This window comes from Dreissena polymorpha, chromosome 2, assembly GCF_020536995.1.
Source record: "Dreissena polymorpha isolate Duluth1 chromosome 2, UMN_Dpol_1.0, whole genome shotgun sequence".
NCBI lineage: Eukaryota > Metazoa > Mollusca > Bivalvia > Myida > Dreissenidae > Dreissena > Dreissena polymorpha.
Window position 1 is genome coordinate 88,106,976 of NC_068356.1, and position 24,217 is coordinate 88,131,192.

The window sequence follows — 24,217 nt, forward strand, 5'->3', positions numbered from 1 at the left end:
GATACTGACCTTGACCTTTTGACCTAGTGGCCCCAACTTAAACAGGGGTCATCTACTGCCCAATGCCAATGCACATGTGAAGTATCAAGCCAACCGTTCAATAAGTTGACGAGTTATTGATCGGAAACGATTATCACACTTAGTGTGATAGTGACTTTGATCTTTGACCTAGTGACCCCAATTTCAATATGGTTCATCTACTGTCAAAGGGCCAATGCACATGTGAAGTATCAAGCCAATCGGTCAATTCGTTGACGAGTTATTGATCGGAAACGATGTTCACACTTAGTGTGATAGTGACCTTGACTTTTGACATAGTGACCACAATTTCAATAGGGGTCATCTACTCTCCAAGGCCAATGCACATTTGAAGGATCAAGCCAATCGGTCAATTCGTTGACGAGTAATTGATCGGAAACGAACTGGTCTACCGACATTCAGACTGGTCTACCGACAGTCTACCGACAGAAAGCCAGCAAAATAATATACCCCTTCTTCTTCGAAGAGGGAAATAAAAAACAATAATTTCCAATGTTTTAGTTTCAACCTTATTTTGCAAGATCTTTAAAACATTGTAATGGAAAGTAATGGTCACGCATATAAAACTAATGACTAATTCACACATGTATAATGAATTCGAATGACACATACAGACAGTTGTTTTATTAATTGAAGAATATTATATACAAAAAATTATAAAAGCAAAATATATATAATGGGATAATATAAAATAATACTAAAACAGATGTTATAATGTAGATCTAAACCATTAGCAAACATATAAAAAAAAATAATACAAAACTAATTCAGCATGTGTTCTAAAATTCTTTAAATTTAAAAAAGAGACTGATTTGTTTTTTATTAAAAGTAGCACCATATACTACCATTACATTTCAATACATACATGCGGTTTTTGTCGCAAAACATAAGTTTAATGAATATTCTTTATGGCAGTCCTATATTGTACAATAAAATGCATTAGTGAGTTTTCCAAAACATTTTAACTATTGACTTAAACTGGCAGTACAGCTACAAAACTGTGCAATCTTTAAATAAGTCGACACTTGCAATTATGAGAAATGCGCCTTACCCTATATTTTGGTTGTCATGGATATACATTTTCAAATAGAAACAACATTAACTAAGCAAATATTCACGGATTGCCTTCATCAATGAAACCCGCATTGGACATGCAATAATGTGACACGCGTGAATTCACGCTTGGAGTCAATGATTGGAGGATTCCTGCAATAAACTTACTGAATCGTGTATATATTGATGCAATAAACTGACTGGAGCATGGAAAGATTTCACAGTAATCTAACTGTACAATAGCAAACTGTTTCACCTGCTGTAACAAATGTGCATCTGTGAACATATAATACACTATCTTAAAATTGTAGTTAAAATAATAATCTAACAATATAATGTAAAAGGAAAATATACAATCAAACAGGTTTACAGTGCTTACAAAAAGAATTAAATAATGTGTAAAAAGACTATATATTTTCTATGAACAGTGTATGGCATATTAGTTTGCTTTGCTAAAATGCATTCAATAAGATATTTGGTATGTGTGCAATATGATATATCAAAAACGGCTTTGTAGAACAAATATATAGTGACATACTTTGAAAAACCAAATAAAACACATTGTGTTACAATTGTAGCGAAATTCCTTTTAATGTATTGAGTAATAGTCTACATTGTTCGACAGAAACACTTGAAAGTTGTCGGTGTGTCAGATACGTTTATCCATAAGTTTTCCATAGTACAATAATATCTGAAAAAGACCTATTTGTGGAATGTGTCAGTCATTTTGAAATGTGTCTTAAATGTCAGATGTCAGTTCAGTTTAATTGGATGTTGGCACTGATAGTAATGAAAAGTTGTCAGATGTTTATATTTAGAAATGTGTTAATTTTAAGTTACATGTTACAAGTCACCAGTCGGAACGCCGTAGTAAATACTGTTTTAGTTCATGTTGACCCGTACTTCATCCGCCCCTACTTCGTACCTGCAAGTGATTTCATGAGCAAGTCAGCAAAAGATAATATTTGAACACGGTCACCTTAAAAAATCGAAACGCATATAAGAAAACAAATTTGAAACACATGTGGTTAGCGTGTGGCTATGATATTAATTAGTGAAAACATCATTTTAAATGATAAATAATCATATTATAACGAAAAATCAACTTTTCTGGGAAAAAAATCACAATCATATATATATATATATATATATATATATATATATATACCAATACATAGTGCCAGTTACGCGGTCTCTGTAGTTTTCAGACTGTACTTACGAGGTCAATATAAAAAACGGGGTCTATATACAACCCCGCAATCTAGGCTCCTTTAATTACTATGAGGGGGGTGTAGGGGAGGTAATGCAATCAAATCTCACAATAAGGTCTTAAATCGAAAACCACAATCAGGTCTGAAATTGAAATTGTATATACCTCGCAAATAAGTTCGCTATATATTTCCTTGTATAAGACGTTAAATAAATGACGTATTTATATACAATAATAATAGTAGGTACCCCTATATACCTTAATTCGTGTTTATATCGGATAAAAAAGGGTATGGAGATACATGTATTTAAAGTGGGAACCCCATAACCTATTTCTAAATCAGAGACCCCGTAACTGGCCATATGTGTGAATATATATATATATATATATATATATATATATATATATATATATATATATATATAACAAAGTATTCAACTCAAATCACCCGAAATCGGGGTGCATCGCTTTGAACAGCCATTACTTCATCAATTTTTGCAGCGATTTTCATGAACCCGGTCTTATTCAACGCAGAAATGAATTTCCGTCCTGGAAATGTATATATCTTGTTATATTTCTACACATGCTGGGTCAAATTTTAAGAAATAACACGACACACAATTCGCTTGACCTACTTGACAATGATCAGACAGTATTTATGAACGAAATCTCCAGTTGTAAAGACACACCTTCGCATTGGACCAATGAAATCACTCGTGTGTTTAAAATGTCAGTTAGTTGAAATGTATGTAAACAAAGGTTTCAAACGGCGCTGGACAGTTAGTTTTGATGCATAATGCAACGGCAAGCACGGTAAGAATGTTTTTTCATACGTTTTATTGAATTATGGTATCGAGGTCCGTGAATTTTGCAGGGAAAATGCCCTTTACTCCGTGACGATTTCAGTCATGAATACTGTCTGATCCATGTTAACTAGGTCACGCGAGTTGTGTATCGTGTTATTTCTTACACGTTGACCCAGTATTTGTGCAAATATTGCAAGACATGTACATTTGCAGAAAGGAAATTCATTTCTGCGTTGAATAAGACCGGGTTCATGAAAATCGCTGCAAAAATTGATGAAGTAATGGCTGTTCAACGCGATGCATCCCGTTTTCGGGTGATTTCGAGTTGGATACCTTGTTATATATATTTCATAGTGAATTTTTTTTTCAGAAATGTTGATTTTACGTTATAATATGATTATTTATCATTCAAAATGATGTTTTCACTAATTAATATCATAGCCACACGCTAACCACCTGTGATTTGAAACGAATATTAGAATTCATAATGGAAACGACTATATAAATTCATGTACTAAATCGAAACCAATATATACATACGAATATTAGAATACTTAATCGAAACAAATATAAGAACACCAAATAGAAGCTCCATTTAAAAAGTTCATATCTGAACTGTGGATTTCAACTTGATGCATGCTTTCGCTGTTGTAGCGTTGTTGTTGTTGTTTAATTTCGTATTATTGAGCCCGATCTGGGATAAATAGGTTTAATGTATGTGCTAAAAGTGTCGTCCAAGACTAGCCTGTGCAGTCTGCACTGGCTTATAAGAAACGACACTTACCGCATACACTGGATTTTCGTTTAGAAGAATCCTCTAAACGAAAAATTCAATAAAAGCAGTAAGTGTCGTTCTTGATTAGCCTGTGCGGACTGCACTGGCTACCGGGTGTGACACTTCACGCACATGCACTAAGCCCAGTTTTCCAAGAGCGAGACTCTTATGATGAAAAGAACGACGACAAGTATGATGACGAAAAGGTGGAAGACAACGATGACGACGACGATGTGATTTTTGCTTACCTTTCGTTCACATACATATCATCTTGCACGTCCTGTTCCTCCGGAGGTGGGGGAGGAGGGCGGTGCCTGCGGGATTTCTGGAACTTCCTGATTGTCAGACCACGTGACTTCCCTTTCTCGTATTTTGTCTGCGGTTGCTGGAAACATAAATAGGCCAATTGTAAAAAATTAACGGAGGTAATGTATTCTGGTCTGATCGTATTCAATACCCAGAATGAAAGTAAAAATATTTCATTGTGTCAATTTATGCTCATGTATGATACGCACTTCCGTTTTTTACCATTTCCCTCCATTCAATACATCAAATACTGGAGTGAAAGGGCAATGATTGGTCGTTTGTATCCGAATAAGGAGGCAGTCTACAGTTTTGAAGCCATATTTGCGCATTGGCCCCAGTCAATTTCCTGAATATAATGTGTATTGTCTAAACCGAATAGTTTTTTGACTCCAGGAGCTTAAATTTAAGTATAAATGGTCAATATTCTAGTAATTTTACATGTTTTCAGTAATTAAAAACTAAGTTACCAGACTTTTAGTCAACAACAACAACATACTCAGTGAGATGTAAACAAATGTACTTCCTGCTTAAAGCAGCCGGCATTTGACAGATTTCAACGGTGGGTTCAAATAAGTTAGCAGTGCAAAAAAGTTCAATGGTAATGACCCATTGTGTTTGGCTCAGTTTGAAAGCATTGGCTGTTATAGTGCAAAGCATGTTGTCCACTATGCGCGTATTCTTACCCGGAAAGATAAATGTGATTGCCGGGATTTATCTGAAAATGGGGTTTTTACGGTCAAGTTCCGAGACCTCCAAAAAGGTCTATTTTACCCCAGATATCAGTTTAAAGTGCATTTTCTGCATTGTTTTGTGCTTTATTTGCAAGCTGTTGATGAGCTGCACTGAAAATTGTCTGAATCTATTTTCAGGTTGTAACTGAAGGCCTTGTTTTGAGGGTGTTTTGCAGACCAGTGGTTGTCGGCCTGGGGATTTTCAAGAAAAACTGTAGACTGCCCCCGAAGGTGATATAAAATACATACGGAATATTACGCTAGTCATTGTTCCATGTGTTTGTATCAGTCGAGTAGCTTGTGTGATGACGTATCTTACGAGAGGCGGAGCCTCGAGTGTGATACGAAATAGCGCAAGCCACGAGACTGATACAAACACATGTAAAAATTGACTTGCGTAATATTCCTTTTATTATATAAAACTTTTAAAGGGGCCTTTTCACAGATTTTGGCATATTTTGAAGTTTGTCATTAAATGCTTTATATTGATAAATGTAAACATTGGATCTTAAAAGCTCCAGTAAAAAATCAAGAATAAAATTAAAAAAGGAAAAAAAAGTAGCCGGTACCAGGGCTCGAACCAGTGACCCCCGGAGTCCAAGAGTTAGTCTGAAGTAAAAACGCATTAGCCGTCCCCAGTATCCATAGTTCAAGTATTTTATACCTTATATAAGCAATCTTCGTAGTTTCGTTAATTTAAACAACAACAGAACTCTCCAAATTATTCAATCGTTTCGCGTTGCAACGCTTTATAATTTTTAGGTTTTCAAATCGTCAAAAGATACATATAATTGCTATATTGGACTATGGTAAATGTTCAGCAATACTGTTTCATCACAAATATCTTAACTAAAACGAAAATTTGCGAATCTGAAACAACTTTTTTTCAATTTTGTCAATTTACCAAACCGTTAAAAGATCACTTTAATCATTTAAGTTAAAAAAAGAGTTTAAGCGTTCATAACTAACCAAGAATGCACTTATACGTTTCTGCATTCTAAGTGACGTCATTAAAAGTAGTCCGGCTAGTATGTAAATACGGAATTGAAAATCTAGCGGTTAGCATAATAGGGGAATTATGTCTGAGCATTTATTTTTAACCGATTGATATAACTTGTATTTTTGGTAACATAAAGCACGTATATAATAAAATACAATAAAAGTAAAAGACAAAACAATACACAATGAAATGACGTTGTCGGCAAACCGCTAATCAACAACTCCGAGGATCGCGGGTTCGATTCAGAGCCCGAAACAAGCGACCAATCTTCCTCTACTTCACTATTAAGTAGGAAAGCTGTCCATGACTGGCATCAACTAACGTATGTTGTCTCAGCACTGGTAAACCAGCTACACAAGGAAAAGTCCGAATAGGTTAACTGACAGCTGTGATATGAAATGGGATACTGTTTAAAACGGCGAAAAATCCCAAAATAAATAAACGAACAATACATACATAGTTAAACATATTTGCATCACACTGAACTGATATTTAACGCGCAATATACAAAGACGCTTACCGGTGCTTCTGGTGGTTCGTATATCGAGTCATCGTCGTCCTCTTCCGGTACAGCCGCCGGGACTCGCATGGGGGCTGCCGCCGTGGATGGCGCCGCTCTCCCGCCGTCCGTCGGCCTCATTTCAATACCGGTACCGTTATTCTTCCGCATCTTAACGTCCGTCGGTTCGTTGTAATCTGTGCCGGAATAATCGCTGAATGATACTCACAGAAAGGCTTATATATGTAGCAGCTTTCTACTGATTGTTGTTAATTCAAGAAATAATTTTCGATTTATTGTCGATTGTCAGTCAAAGTACATTAGAGTTTATATAGACAAATATTTTGTACTAACAAGATTATGAATAACAACGAGATGTTTATTAAGCGAAAACTAAGGATAATCAGTGCGTAACATATGTATAATTTTAATTCATAAATATGTGTGCTTTTGAAAAGGAAAACTATGATACACTCAGACTTTTTGGTTTCTTTTTTCGTTACTTATGTTCGGTTGTTTTAGAACAAGTAGTGCACACTTATAATTATCGGTGCTAGATTCATATTCATTATCTTCTTAAATTCACTTGCAAAGATCGCATTTAATTTAGATAATCATGAATGTGTACCGGTATGTGAACTTAATAGTTTATTTATATAGATTTTTAACTAAAGACTTGACGTTGCTGAAACAATTGTGATATTACGGACGATAAAACATTTTTCTCAGAATCAAATAATTATGAACCTTACTTTCTGATACGCTAAAATCTATTAACAAACATGTATAATAACAACATATATTCGATAAACAAAATGCACATTAAATTCAATAAAACGCACGACGACTGTTACGGAAAGTAACTTAAACTCCGGAACAATTAACTAATAAGACCACAAACAATTGATCACGTGTTCGTCATATTTTCCGAACCTCAAAGGCTGAATACGTTTGGCAGCATTTTTTCTAAACATAATAATTATGTACACAAAACGTTTATTATTCTACACATTGCGCTCGCATCTAATTAATAGTTTATCGAAACAGTAATACAAAATGTTGCCGCAACATTCCGTCAAACAAATTATCAATTGTTTTTGGCATAAACAATTTTATCTGCATCACTTATTTTTTGCAAATGAATGACATAACATTCTTTATTTCTCTTTCTACACTAATGAATTGCAAAATCCCGCGCTTATGCCAACTAGCTTGTGTTTTATCACCAAACATCATTTTCCAAGTAGGGTATCTACAATTTTTAGTAGACAATTTTGCTTTTCAAAAAATATATACGTGTTATACCTGTTAACTATGGAGTCACGCTTTTTCCCAGAGCGCGGATCATTTGAGCCTTGTTCTGAGAAAACTGCGCTTAATGCATGTGCGTAAAGTGTCATCCCAGATTAGCATGTGCTGTACTGTGCTGTGCAATCAGGGACGACACTTTCCGCCTAAACTTGATTTTCGGTAGGGAGGGACTTCCTTGAAAGTAAAAATACCATAAAAGCGAAAAGTGTCGTCCCTGATTAGCCTGTGTGGACTGCATAGGCTAATCTGGGACGACACTTTACATACTTGTATTAAGCCCGGTTTTCCCAGAGCGCGGATCATTTATACATTTATGTATCCCCTTTAACAACATCATATATATATTTAACATTAATAATGAAAGTTTTTAGTGAAAACGTCTGTGCCCGGCTCCTTAAAACTATATCAGTGAGTTAAACTACATCCTGTTAACTTTAAACATAAATAATAATATAACAAACAAGGAAGCTATGGGCACTAAGGCGCTCACCTGAGACCCGAAGGAACTAGACTATTCTGAGAAAGAGAATTTCAAAATAATGAGGTACTTTATGAAACATAGATATTTAATTACTATCCATATTTGTATTATTGAACTCTGCTGATATATTGTTGAAGCAAATCTTCTGACTAAGCTGATTCTTGAAGATTGGACAAAAAAGTGATATCTAGAGTATAGACATGCATTTTTTTATTTCACCTAGTGACCTTCTTTTTGATATCACATGGCCCAGTTTCAAACTCAGACTAGATGTAATTGATTCAAATGTTCTGACCAAGTTTCATGAAGGTTTGCAAACAAATTTGGCTAATATAGCGTCAACAAGTTTTCACTATAGCCATATAAGGAAAACTGCCCGCTCCCGGCGGCAATGGTTTTTAAAAACCGGAATAAAAAAATTAAAACGAGTGTTCTATGTAAGTTTTATTTAGATCGGGCTCAAAATGCGAATTCTAGAGTTTTCACAAGGTTTCCCTATAGCCATATAAGGAAAAATGCCCCGCCCCCCTGACAGCCATGTTTTTCAACGAGACATTACCAATTTCGAACTCAGACGAGCTCTCATTAGAACAAATATTCTGACAAAGTTTCTTGAAGATTGGACTCTTAATGTGACTTTAAGAGTGTTAACAAAGTTCATTATAGCCATTTATAGAAAAATGACCCGCCCTCTGGCGGTTATTTTTGTCAACGGACCGGAACCATTCTAAAACTCAGCTGAGACAGCATAAGAACAAATATTCTGACAAAGTTTCACGAAGATTCGACAATAAATATGACTACTCGAGTGTTAACAAACTTGTTATTAACGTTGACCAAGTGACCTAGCTTTTGACCTCGCAAGACTCAGTTTTGTACTCCTCTAAAATATCATTTTGGCACATGTTTTGAGCAAGTTAGGACAATATAGTGATAACAAGAATGATGGACGCGATGGACAAAAGGCATTCATAAAAGATCACCATGAGTGCTCAGGTGATCTCAAACCATGTTGATAAAATATTTCACTACCAATTTAGCATACCTACATGTTATCAATAAACACAGAGAGTAATTTTCTTATTTTTAAAGGGTTTTAAAACGTTCATGACTTACAGCTTTACTTGCTCTTGAAATGTTCAGCAACTCAGTCAAGTAAATTAAGGTTTTTTCATTTATTTTTTTTTCATGGAATTGTTGGTGTTTTTTCACACTATGTAACAATGCACCGCAAAATGAAAAGCAAAAATCAAACACCATGTTAAAGCAATCGTTCGCAAAACATCATGCGTAAAGCACACACGGCAAATAATTTCATTTCAAAACCAAGAGTTACCTCGCCCTGGAACTGTAAAACATTGAGTATATATAATTATTCTATTTATTTAAATACCGGTGGATCATAGGGGACTTGTATTTATATGTAACAAAATATTTAAAAAGTACCAGATATTATTTTCAAAATAAGACAAAATTACTGATAAACATGATTGTATTTAAAAAGTAAAGCAATACGTAAAACGGTTGTCACTAATTTAATAATATCAGAAATGCTCCTGCTTGATTGATAATATATTTCCATCTTAAATCTTAGAGCATGAAAATTATAGCTTTCAACTTTTTTGTAGATGGAAATATTCGTTGAATGGTAAACATGATCATATATATTATATGTAATTTAAATCATCAAAATACATGAGAAAAATTAAATGCGCAACGTGATCAAGTATGTAGTTTAATAATTTAAATATTTTATAGCAATTGTATCCGAAGAGGACATGAATATATGCGGCTTGGATCTTCAGTGTTATTGCGTCGCGTGATGTGAGACGTGTTACCTATTGGCGTCGTGACGTCATCGTCTTGTAGTACGTCAACGCCAAAGAACGTAGTCGCGGCGTTGGGTTTTACAAGGTCAAGGACTCTCAAAACTATCCCACAGAGGATGCAGAGGATCCCTGAAGGAAGAGAAAACATCATGCTCTGAGAAAACTGGGTTCAAGGCATGTTCTTAAAATGTCGTCCCATATTAGCCTATGCAGTCCGCAAAGGGTACTGGTGGACGACACTTTCCGCTGCAAGTAGCATAAATACTCAAAATCAACAAATACTTCGCAAAATATTTCGTAAAATAAAGTTTACCAATCAAAAATCAGTGTTCCTTATGGCAAGATGTGGTGTGGTAACAGATTTATAGTGATACAAAATGCTCGTTTTTATTTTTGTGTGGCACAATATATTCCATTTTAATTATCCGCAACGATATCTATTCATACGACACATGAACACTAACTTGGTATATTAACATGTGTTTAATATATTGTCCCGCAAAAGAAGAGAATTTTGTATCTCGTTGAATCTTTGTTACCAGACAACATCTAGCATTGAAATTCTGGCTATTGCTATAAAAAAGACCATTGTGTATCTTGTTAAATCTATGTTATCAGACCACATCTAGCGTTGAAATTCTGGCTATTGCTATAAGGAACATTGATTTTGTATGTGTTAACTTTAGTTTTCTTTGATTTTGAGGGTTTATGGGCATTTAAATGGATTTTTGCTTAGAAAAGAATTACTTAAAAAGAAAAATACAATAAAGGCGGATTATAGTTTGCCATATTCAGATTGCGATCCACTTACCCGTGATTAGACAAACATAATACGAGCCGCCGAACGAGAACTCCATGAAGCCAGCCTCGAACGGTATCTTCAGGTCGTTCACGTTCCGCCACGTGGACCAAATGACGTTGGAGATAAGCATGCAGACACCGGTCAGAACGAGACAGTACGCGCCATACTTGAGAAGCACGAAGAATAAGACGTTCGTCAGTATCCAAAGCGGGAAACATAGCCTGTGAAATTGAGGGAAAGGATATTTTGGTATTTTCAGGTTCGGGCTTCTGCTTGTTCGGACGTCTGCTTGCGAAAGTGAAAGGGTCCTATTTCATAAAGCTGGCGTGTTGGAAAATTAATAGAGCGCCGAAGTTTTAGCATCGACTCATTTTCTTCACATAGACGTTTTACCTAAACCCGCCTGTTGAAAAAAATGTGCATGCTATGAAGTTTATTTTAATACGTATGGTTGATCATGGTGATATTTGTAAAACCCTGTAAAAAATGATAATCTATCACTACACCGTCGGGATCAGTACTACATACATGTATTATATTAATTTTACAACCCAATATAGCCAGTTTGTGTACCATAGCGAAATGTGCGAGAACCAGCCAGCCTGTCGGTAATGACGTCCCCATCTGATCCCCTCGCCGTCGAACGTGAAGTACTCGGCGATCCACAGGATCGGCAGGGGCAGACCCCGGTACTGGGCCGCACGGTACGCCTGGTTGAACGGCCCCGCTGACGGATACATGATATCACGTGATACAATGAAGGTATTACCGGCGATCTGAGCCGCATTCTGTGAAAACTGGGCTTAATGCATTTTAGGTAAGTGTCGCAACAGATTAGTCTGTGTAGTCCGCACAGGCTAAATCAGGGACGAAACTTTCCGCCTAAACTGGACTTTCGCTAAGAAGAGACTTCCTTTAAACGGAAAAAATGGAAAAGTCCCGTTTTCACAGAACTCGGCTCATTTATGTAATACAACGAATGAATACCCGGCAATCTGACCATTCGTTCGCCACTTGCATTTCTTAATATAAACCCACGCTTGGAATACCAAGTGGTATACCTTAATACTCGGCCTTTCCTGACTGCCAAGATAATATTACGTTTGTTGGGTACCACCATGTTAACAAATTGCACAGCTTGATCTTGTTTGGTATATTCCTATACAGTAATGCTATGGAGAACAAGTGTGTTTTGTAAGATGACTTACCATATGCAGTGAGAAAACGTTCCAATAATTGTATCAAGCAAAACCCGATCTTAGGGAAGCCAATTGAAAACGCTCTTTCATCTTCTCATTTCATTTTCGTCAGATTATGTTAGAATCATAATTGATCGTCTTTCTAAGAAAACTGGGCAAACTGCTTGTGCGTTAAGTGTCGTCCAAGATTAGAATGTGCTGTCCGCACAGGCTAATCAGGGACAGCACTTTACGCCTAAACTATATTTTTGCTGAGAAGATACAGTCTTTAAACAGAAAATATCATAAAACGGAAAGTGTCATCCCTGATTAGCCTGTGCAGACTGCACAGGCTAATCTGGGACGACACTTGATGCACATGCATTAAACCCCCTGTTTACAGAGCAAAGCTCATATGCATAAAGTCTAAGCCCATTTTTTCCCAGACCGAGGCTCTAATTATGTGAGCACTATCGATCGTACTTAAGCAGCAAATAAACAAATATGTCGGTGTGACGCATGACAACTGTACCCGAAGGTTCAGAAGCCAAATTATGTATAAGGGTTCAGAACCCAAAATATGTATAATTTGACCTTTTCCCAGCTATATATGGAACAATATTTTTTTATAAAACTATGTCCTACCATTGGGCCCGAAGCCTAAACGCCCCTGGTCCCACTCCCAGCCAAAGTGTTCGTTGTAGTTGATGGTCTCATTCAGCTGCGTCTCCGGTGTGCCTGTCGTAGATTAAGTGTAATAAAAATTACAAATAGAATTTTTTACCTATGATGTCTGTTACAAATAACGTATGTTATAAATTGTGTCTGCTACAAATAATGACTGTTACACATATCGTCTGTTACAAATTGTGTCTGCTACAAATTATGACTGTTACAAATAACGTCTGTTACAAATTGTGTCTGCTACAAATGATGACTGTGACAAATCACGTCTGTTATAAGTCACGTCTGCTACAAATGATGACTGTTACAAATAATGTCTGTTACAAAGCACGTCTGTTACACACTGTGTCTGCTTTAAAGTGTGTTTATTACAAAAGACGTCTGTTCCAAATTGCGTCTGTAGCAATTGTGTTTGTTTCGCATGGTGTACGCTACAAATAGCGTCTGTAAGTTGTATTTTACAAATGCCATCTGTCACAAACAGCATCTATTATAAAGGCGTCTGTAACACATGCTGTCCGTAACATATGACCCGCGTCATGCGAAAACGGATCTTATGCCATATGTGGTCAGGATAGCTATACATTAACGAAAGGTTTCATGGTATCATTAGCGGACATGGTAGCTCATGAAAAAATGCAAGGATGCGTGTGCTGATCTGGAGCTACGCTGGTCGCATATCGCGTAAAACCCATCTTCACATGACGTGTGTCATAAGACGGCTGTAACAAACGATGTCTATGGAACCCCAATGCTGCCTTCTGATGGCACTGGTCTTAATGTTAGGTGCATTTACTAAGTTGTTTTGTGTAAACTACATTTTGTCCTGTAGAAACATCATTTTGTTCTGTACATTTTTTATTAGGCTTTGTGCATTTGCAATATCGTTTTGTACTAACGACATTTTGTTAGGTGCATACATCATTTCGTTCTGTGCATTTGTCATTATGTTGTGTGCATTTGTCATTATGTTGGGTGCATTTGTCATTATGTTGTGTGCATTTGTCATTATGTTGGGTGCATTTGTCATTATGTTGTGTGCATTTGTCATTATGTTGTGTGAATTGGTCATTATGTTGTGTGCATTTGTCATTATGTTGTGTGAATTGGTCATTATGTTGTGTGCATTTGTCATTATGTTGTGTGCAATTTTCATTATGTTGTGTGTATTTATCATTATGTTGTGTGCATTTGTCATTATTTTGTGTGCATTTGTCATTATGTTGTGTGCATTTGTCATTATGTTGGGTGCATTTGTCATTGTGTTGTGTGCATGTGTCATTGTGTTGTGTGCATTTGCCATTATGTTGTGTGCATTTACTATTTCGTTCTGTACTAACGACATAATGTTTTGTGCATACATCATTTCATTATGTGCCAACGTCGTTATCATGTTCGGATACGTTACACTGGGCAATAAAAGAGAGAACACCGGTGTGCACTGAAAAAGGTTACATTCCACTAGAAAACGGCCGAAAAAAAGTTGCACAAACAGTCGATTTTGACTTTTGACAAGTTCTTTCTTGGTAATCAAGATAAATTTTACGAAGAAAATTTAAATTTGATGTTAAGAAGTTTTTTTTCTATCTTATATATCCCAATACATATATCATGTACCCTATGAAGCCTTTTCTATAGCCAAGTTGGCTACTTTTCATGCGGGTAAATAGAATTTATAAAAAAAAACTACCGTGAATAATATATTTTCCTCAGAATATAAATGCAAAGAAAACGTTGTAAAATATACAAATATTATAGAAACAATTATCTTAATTGATATGATAACCCCTACTGATGAATTTCATTATAACACATTGAAATAAAAAAAGTAAAATCTTTGCCTATTATCGAGGTAATTAAAGTGAAAGCAATTCATCAAGAAAAAGTAGAAATAGTAAAATATATTACGATGAGAAAAATGTATAATACTAATAAGGCACTACTAGATCTATACTGATAAGTGATATATATTTTATATTTCTATGAATATATTTAGATAGCTGTAGCGGGAGCTGTAGCTTTAACTATAATTAACCCCGGACTTATCTAAATTTGAAAGAAAAAAACTAACTTAAAATGAATTGACAAACATTTAGGTATTAATCTGTTTGGACTATTAAAAGTTTGAAGAATAAAACCTTAACTTATAACAGTTAATTATTGACATCCGTTATTTTTTCTTGTACATTACGTAGATCTAGAAGGTCTAAGCTCTGTAACATTAGAATGAATTGTAAAATCTGAGACCGAAACTGAGCACGTTTATTATGAATTAATTTGTTGGAAATCACTTTAGTTTCATTTCTTGGCCAGTAACTGACAGATATATACATTACACTAACTTCCCCACATTCTTCATACAGCATTACGCCTCATTTCGCCACATTACGTAGAAATGTATACATTGCTGTATTTAGGTGTACACACCGCATTTTAACGCCCCTGAGAATGACTAGAACAAAAGGATGTAACAAATTATGGCAGTATTAGACGAAAACCAGGGATGTAACTTTCATATATTATCATTATTAAAAAAAAACTTTTTAACATCAAATTTAAATTTCTTCGTAAAATTTATTTTGATTACAATTTCCTGTTGCTGATGGTGCTGGCGTCCTACTGTGGCTTGTATGAACTGTATAACTACCACCAGTTGCTATTTATCGCAAACTTGAGCGATCCCCAATGGTCTCCACTCCGATTCTACTAAATTCACAATCAGACATTTCTTTCATTATCTTGAAATCAATTTTTTTCGCCTATCAATCTCGGTAAAATGGCGCTAAGGCCAACAGCTGCGAGAGCGCTTTCCAACGTGGTTAGGTCACAATATACTAAATAGTTTCCCTATATAATTCAATGTTAAAGCGACATCTTTGAGCGTAAATAAATGCAACATTTTGCACATAGAGACGCCCATAACCATACCTTTTCTCAAAGGCCATTTTAAGCGGAGTCGATTGTGCAATAAAAAAGATATGTCATGTACGAACCAAGAAAAAACTTGTCAAAAGTCAAACTCGACTGTTTTTGCAACTTTTTTTCGGTTGTTTTCTAGTGGAATGTAACCTTTTTTAGTACACACCGGTGCTCTCTCTTTTATTGCCTAGTGTAACGTATCCGAACATGATAACGACGTTGGCACATAATGAAATGATGTATGCACAAAACATAATGTCGTTAGTACAGAACGAATTAGTAAATGCACACAACAAAATGACAAATGCACACAACATAATGACAAATGCACACAACATAATGACAAATGCACCCAACATAATGACAAATACACCTAACATAATGACAAATGCACACAACAAAATGACTAATACACACAACATAATGATAAAGGCACACAACATAATGACAAATGCACACAACATAATGACAAATGCACCCAACATAATGACAAATGCACACATCATAATGACAAATGCACACAACATTATGACAAATGCACACAACATAATGACAAATGCACACAACATAATGACAAATGCACACAACATAATGACAAGTGCACACAACATAATGACATTTGCACACAACATAATGTAATGACAAATGCACACAACATAATGACAAATGCACACATCATAATGACAAATGCACGCAACATAATGACAAATGCACACAACATAATGACAAATTCACACTACATAATGACAATTGCACACAACATAATGACAATTGCACACAACATAATGACAAATGCACACAACATAATGACAAATGCACAAAACATAATGACAATTGCACCCAACATAATGACAAATGCACACAATATAATGACAAATGCACACAACATAATGACAAATGCACACAACATAATGACAAATGCACAGAACGAAATGATGTTTCTACAGGACAAAATGTAGTTTACACAAAACAACTTAGTAAATGCACAGCACATAAAGACAAGTGCCATCAGAAGGCAGCATTGGCGTTCCATTGATGTCGGTTAAAAATGGCATCTGCGTCTTTTACCAAGCAAATGGTGCATATTACAAGTCGATCTTTTAAAATGGTGTATGTTACAAATAGCATCTGTCACGAAAAGCGTCTGTTACAATAGTAGGGTTTCTGTTAGAACCGGAATCTATCGTAAATGGAGAAGCGTATTTTCATCATCGATTTAACAACTGTAAAACCTCAAACTTGCTTTTAAATGTTATATATCTCTGCGATTTATTTTAGAATTTGATCGTAACGACAAAAAAAGAAATATCACTATTTTAAGCATTCATAAAGATCGTTATGCATTTCGCATACGCCAATTTAATCAAAACGTGGGCGAAAATTGGACAACTAAACGCGATATAGCATGGTTTTACCATAGTTCAGTTGTTACCCTGAGACCAGTGCGAACGCCGATGTAGGCGGAAATCTCCTTGAAAAAATGGGGTTTTAATACGAATGTGTACAGTGTCATCCCAAATTAGCTTGTGCAGTCCAAAAGCTTGATTGCTAAGAAGCGATTTCCTTCAAACAAAGATGCCATAAAAGCGGAAAGCCAGATTACACTGTGCGCACTGCACAGGCTAATATGGGACGACACTTTACGCAGATGTAATGAGCCCCGTTTTTCAGAGCATGGCTAAGTTTCAAGATCATGTTAATGATTAACATTAGTAATAATTATGTTAACACTATCGTTAGTGATAATTATAGTGATACATTTTTTAATTTCACCATAGCTCCATATTTACCTTTCAGTGTTATGTTAACGCCACGGAACCCGATGTGAACGCCGATGTCAGCGGAAATCTCCTTGCCCGTGCCGGCTTTGTATTTGGTGCGCGTGTGAATATGCGCCGTCTCCCACGAGTAGCTCCAGTTGGTCACTATGACGACACAGACAGGGGACGGTTTTTATACGGAATCTTAAGTGGTCCTTGACTCAAAATGTGACTACATGTAATTCGCGAAGTCAAATATGTACTACAAATGCTTGAGTCCATGTAGACCTTATTTGAAATAAATATATAATTATGTGCATGTACTATCAAAATAGTTCAAAACAAGCAAATTCATATCCCCGCCAATATGCTTCTGGACACAAAAGTGTTATATTTGACACTCAAAAAGATACAAATGGCCATAACTCCGTTATTGACAGATGATGTACAATGCCATTTGGCGTGCATCATCCTCTTATCCATATATATACTCATACCAAGTTTCAATGAAATCCGCCAAAGCACTTCCAAGATATGGCTCCGGACGGACGGGAAGACGGACGGACGGACAACGCCAAAACAATATCCCTCCGCCCATGGCGGGGGATAATAATAAAGTGGTTTTTATACGTTTAGTTACCAGCAATGTAAATCATATTCGTTTTCTTTTCGATCGTTACTTACACACTATAACTGCTCCTATGTAAAGGCTGACCGTAACCCGGATAAATGTGTAAAGTTTCTGAAAATGGAAGAAAGAAATGGATACGCCAATAGATATCATAATATTAGTTTAAATCTAATTATTTACGCCAAACTGTGCCCATGTGCTTATTATGGCACTTAAGTGTTCATTTCAAGGGAAGAAACAGTGCTTCGTGTCTAATTTATTAATACCCTTCGATCTCTTTCTAAGCTACCGAAGTGCGAACTTTCATTTGAAGAATTGTTCTTATGAAAGTAAGTATTTTGGTAGGCAAAGTTAATAACATCTGCAAATTAAGACGATGAAACATATATCTCATGTATAGCTTAGAAAAAAAATGTTCGCCGTTGGACGTAAATAAACATAAAATACGCAAAACAAGAATGTATAAATGAAAACAAGAAATATCTTTAAAAAAAGATATACGGCGTTGATTGTTCAATGACTGAGATTAAGGATAGCGAATGTCTTTTTCTGTGCAGTTCTTAGCTGCATCACACGCAGTACGGGATGTTACACGGAGTTTTCGCGGCTTATTTTACATTATAACATATTGCTGGTCATAAACCTATTAGATACAAAACAAAAACCCAAAAGAAGAATGGAAGTGAAATTAAAACATATGAGTCAACCGGCCACACGCGAAGTATCCGTATTTATAGGCGCGTTTTTCGAACAAATCTGTTTTAGTGGTGTGTCGGGCATTGCTATTTGATTCGATTATAAACAGTATCGAGAATCATCGCGCTCATGAATAATACATTAGTCAATATGGTGGAATAATTATTGTTAAATAAATCAAAAATAATATGTATCATTGTATTGTTGAAAACACATTAAGAATCTATTATTGACATACCATAATTATATTGCTGAATATCTTCATTTAAAATATTTCTGGCGTAAAGAAAGTTCCAGGTCACCTAGTTCACAGATAGCGTCTTTATATATAACGATTATTTTACTGACCGCGAACTCCGGTGATGACCTGTATATAAACTCTGACATTCACACACTGGCAGCGAATTGACCCGATACCTTGCGGGTTGAAATGCAATGCATTAAAGTGAGGCCTCCATTCCACTGCTCTTTATACTTTTACATGTTAACATGTTGACAGGAATATGGAAGTAAGTACTCAATGTAAGAACATAGCCTTTAAGTATAAACGCTTTTGCGCTGACAAACCTCAAAAAGGTGCACGCACAAACTGTTTTGATGTCGAGAGTTGAGTGTAAAACTGTTCTATCTATTAAGCCTTTTCATTAGAGATAAAATTGTTTCATGCAGTAAAACAGTGTTACAAAGACGCGGATATGTTTCCAATGTTCTGGTGGTATACTCAAATCAGCCAATGGAATAAATGAAGTTTATCCATTCGTACCTAGCCGCGGGAAATTTTATTTGAATTTTATTGGACACTTACAAAGGTCAGATAAGGTGAAAAGCTGGTTCAATACAGCTACGCCGAAAAATATTTTGGAAATATCTCGACGTAAGAAAGACAACTCTTGGTATTTAAACTGTGTCCTCTCTTGTACTTCTCAATTTTGACAGTCACTACAATGGAATGTTCGGCTCTCACCAGATTAACTTTCAGGAAAATGTTGGGGATTTCGGATACAGAGTTTTGGTTTCGTTCTGTGCATAAGGCTATGGCAGTATAGATAGCGCCATCGCTTTATCTTTCTCAATATCCCTTGTTTCGCATACTTGTCTGATACACCCATGTGCGATTCCTTAAACGGGTTGTATCATTGCTACGAGCCGATGTTGTATGAGAATGCAGACGCGTATAAGATTCTCCAGAGTATTTGAAGTAAAATCAACGGTTTATATAATTTGACAAACTTAAACATTCGAAAACTAACATTTACACAATTTATTAAGATAACAAATATGTTTATTAAAAAATGCTCCCAAGAGGAATAAAATCCCGAGTTAATGACGTCAAAAAGTCCAAGACTATCAATCGATCCTTTCGACGTACATATTTATGGTTCATGTTTTAACATCATGAAAGCAATCAACGTGTTTTGGTTATTCTAACCATTATCATAGAGGTAAAACCCTGTTGTATTGTTAAAGTATATCTGTAGATTAATGGTCGACAATTGTTTATTTTTCGATCTTATTATATTCAATATTGTTTTTTGAGGTTGCGTGAAAAAAAACGTTATCAATTCCTTCATCTGTGAATAGGTCCCTTTAAGTGATATGGTGTTGTGGTGCTGTTGTTGTTGTTGTTTTATTGCATTTACTGGTTATCTAGCGATAATTGATATACATGTACTTCGATTGACGTGCTAGCAAACGATCAGTGATACAATGACTAGCTTAAGTCAATACAAATAAATGCGCAAGTAATTACAAGGCTCGTTTACTTTTACTTGAACTTAACTGTGCACTCCTATAAACCATCCGCACACTCGAGCTGAATTTAAGAAGTTTCAACGCTTTCAAGCAATATGTTCAATTTAACTAAAGACATCATAAAGTCAATAAAAGCTTAAAATTTGAACAAAAAAAACGGATTTAAACTTCCTGGAAGTAAATGTAATTTTCACAGGCGTCTATTATCAGCAAAAAGGCAAACATGAAACGGAGTGCGGGGGCTTTAAAATGAGTTATCTTGAATTCTTAATACCAGTACATGTATATAAAAACTATTTAGATTGTTTGAGGCGGCTTAGTCATGATATCTGAGAGTGAGTCACCATGCTAAAACAATTATATTGTGATAACATGTAGTATTATCTTCACAAACCATATACCATTGTGTACGATTGCATTATTTTATGTTTTATAACATGATCATGTTATGAATTTCACAAATTAGCACAAAACAAGCAATATTACCCACCTCTTTGCCCCTTATTCCGGGTAGGATGATGTAGAAGGAAAATGCCACGATGCAGAACGCAAATATCAGCCCCGCTTCCAGAACGTCCGCCTGCCAGGGAGTGGGGTTCGCATCGTAGTATGTGGGGGCGCCATTCGTCCTGAACGCCTGGAAGGCCATCGCCTTGTGGTTGCTTCACTGATGCTATAAATGAGACGGAAATATATGAAGATTTATGATGATATTCAATAACGTGGAGAGAAAATGAGGACAGTGATGATGATGATGATGATGATGATTGATGATGATGATGATGATGATGATGATGATGATGATGATGATGATGATGATGATGATGATGATGATGATAATGATAATGATGACGACGACGACGATGGCGATGACGATGATGATGATGATGATTATGATGATGATGATGGCGGTGGTGGTGAGAATGGGGAGAAGAAAGAGGAGATGCAGGGGGAAGAGGAATTTGATCTATACGTTTTATGCAAGGTCTTCTTATAGTATACCTACATTCATATTGCGGGAACATAAATGAACACTGTAACAGGCATTTACTTTTGTTATCTATACCAATTAATACAATTTGAACTTAACGCGGTTAATATACTTAAAATATTCGGTTTTCGGTAAACATAACTTAAGGCAACCTGTATTTTCAAAATATAACAAATTTCTATAAAGATGTATATCGCGAACCAATCTCAAGTTTAAAAACAATATCAAATTACAGCGTTCCCTAATATGACGTTCCCTATAAATGGATCGTTACAAAACAATATCAGTTGACACCGTTACCGTATATAAGGCTACTTAACAATATTGACTGTGTGAGCGTTCTTCAGACCTCCCCTGGTACTACCCAAGAAACGGACTCGAAATCTCCCCTTTTCTTTCGATGAAATCGAGCTTAAATACGTATGATTAAACTAAACAACAGCAAATTAAAACGTGACCTCAAAGAACGCTACTAAACAATATCAACTGAAAACATTACCTTAAATAACGCTTCTAAACAATATCGATCAACAATTTATCCGCTATCAATATTAAAAGTGACAACCTGGCAACTTAAAACACTATTTAAATTAAATGGTTGGCTGATTTTTATCAGATGAGAGAAGCAACTGCATAACTTCCTTGTGTGACACTCAATGGGGAAAAATCACACACCGCACTCTTTGTTACACGATGTTAAATTAAATCACCATGTGAGCAAGTCGAACATGAGTAAACATTCTCACCAACACTTAGTATAACTTTTTTCGTATAAAAGTGATGCTTAAGCAGTCAGTCGGTGTTTTTAGAGTCAACAATTATTTTTTTAATACCATATTCACTGAAAGAGCGTAAGTAAAAATCCGATATTCACTGACTGTGGACGAAAGTAAACAAATGCCATATTTACTGACTGTGTGCGTATGTCAGTCTCTTGAAGTGGTACTTGTATTTGTCGAATGATGAATGTAGAACAATGGATTCATACTTGCTGTAATTACTATATTTATATTAGAGAGTTACATGTTAGATTTGTCCTGTTGATACCATTACATTGGTGATAAAATCTTTTGTTTTATTCTGCCATTACATTATTTAAATTGTATAGCAAATGGCCATGACGCGTATGCATTATATGCTTTTTTACTAACATTGGTACAGACTGTTACTTGCACAAATGCTTTCATGTGTATATATTTTTTCGGCATAGCTGTTTAACGTCACTTTTGACCTTACCTTTGTAAGTGTCAAATAAAAATAAAATTTCCCGCGGCTAGACACGAATGAATACACTTCATTTATTCCATCGGCTGATTTGAGCATACCACCAGAACATTGGAAACATGACCGCGTCATTGCAACATTGTTCTACTGTGTGTTCAGCATGAAACGATGTTATCTCTAATGAAAAAGCTTGATAGATAGAACAGTTTTACACTCAACTCTTGACATCAATACAGTTTGTGCGTGCACCTTTTAAAGGATTGCCAGCAGCCAGAGCGTTTGTACTTAAAGGCTATGTTCTCATATTTAGTAATTACATGTGTACTTCCATAGTCCTGTCTGTGTACTAGTATATGTAAGTTCATAAAAGTATCGTTTTTCCCTATCCTGATATTCGTTTTGGCCAAACCATTTTAAATCGTTTTCGAAATTGAACATTTAACATGTAAAAATATTAAGTTTTAAACAAGCCGTCGTTCCAGCAGTGGAAGCGTGGCCTCACTTTAATGCATTGCATTCCAACCCGCAAGGTATCAGGGTCAGTTCGCGGCTAGTAAAATAATCGTTATAAATATAGACGCTATCGCGTGAACTAGGTGAACTAGAATTTTCTTTACACCAGAAATATGTTAAATGAAGATATTCACCGATATAGTTTTGGTATGTCAATAATAGATTCTTAACGTGTTTCAACAATACCATGATAAATATTATTTTTGATTAATTTAACAAGAATTATTCCACCATAATGACTAAAGTTTTAAGCATGAGCGCGATGATTCTCGATACTGTTAATTATCCAATTAAATACTAATGCCCGACAAACCACTAAAACAGGTTTGTTCGAAGAACGCGCGTATAAATATTTAAAATATGTACGGATATTGCGCGTGTGGCCGGTAGACTCATATGTTTTAATTTCACTTCCATTCTTCTTTTGGTTTTCTGTTTTGTAGCTATAGGTTAAGAACCAGCAATATGTAACAATGTAAAATAAGCTGCGAAAACTCCGCGTAACATCCCGTACTGCGTGTGATGCAGCTAAGAACTGCACAGAAAAAGACATTCGCTATCGTTGATCTCATTCATTGAACTCTTTACCTTTCACCAACTCCAACCACAATCAACGCCGTATATCTTTTTTAAAAGATATTTCTTGTTAATAATCACACAAGTATTATTAGTTGTTCGCGTAGCGTAGCGAACAGCTAATGTTGTTGCTGAAAATTTCATGTCGATTCGCTGCTTTCTACTGAAAGCCTACTGCCCGTCACACATGCCGTATCCGCGCGAGTAAGAGTTGTTTAATTTATGCAAGAGGTTTGAGTTCTCCAACTATATTCATTCACAAATCGAAACATTATGTGAATATCGTGTTAAATGGAATAGTTACGAACGGAGCTTATATAGAAAAGAATCAATAAACAATGATTGTATTATACGTGTCGCGGAAGAGATTGTTTATGAATGATTAAAAAAGTCCACTTCCAGCTGCATCTTAATGACGTAGTACAGGTCATTCATAATCTGAGGCTATTAA

General features: G+C 35.7%; 1 protein-coding gene across 1 annotated transcript; it reads right to left on the bottom strand.

The window, feature by feature from the left end:
- Positions 1 to 646: 646 nt before the first annotated feature.
- LOC127867964 (dual oxidase maturation factor 1-like) lies at positions 647 to 22,121 on the bottom strand. The gene is made up of 11 exons (XM_052409498.1): positions 21,953 to 22,121; positions 20,953 to 21,135; positions 18,068 to 18,125; positions 17,414 to 17,548; positions 12,666 to 12,758; positions 11,416 to 11,569; positions 10,852 to 11,063; positions 10,050 to 10,169; positions 6,441 to 6,616; positions 4,132 to 4,268; positions 647 to 2,017 (listed from the first exon to the last, which is right to left on the bottom strand). The coding sequence occupies exons 2-11, from the start codon at positions 21,109 to 21,111 to the stop codon at positions 1,975 to 1,977; spliced, it is 1,287 nt and encodes a 428-aa protein (XP_052265458.1). The 5' UTR covers positions 21,112 to 21,135; positions 21,953 to 22,121; the 3' UTR covers positions 647 to 1,974.
- Positions 22,122 to 24,217: the final 2,096 nt, after the last annotated feature.

Bases quoted from the DNA above. Each gene is read 5' to 3' on its own strand.
- LOC127867964 (XM_052409498.1), bottom strand. From the start codon at position 21,111: ATGGCCTTCCAGGCGTTCAGGACGAATGGCGCCCCCACATACTACGAT. The intron at 6,617-10,049 runs GTAACACGTCTC...ATTCCGGCACAG, and splicing joins TGACGTCACGACGCCAATAG to ATTACAACGAACCGACGGAC. The intron at 2,018-4,131 runs GTAAGCAAAAAT...AATCACTTGCAG, and splicing joins GATATGTATGTGAACGAAAG to GTACGAAGTAGGGGCGGATG.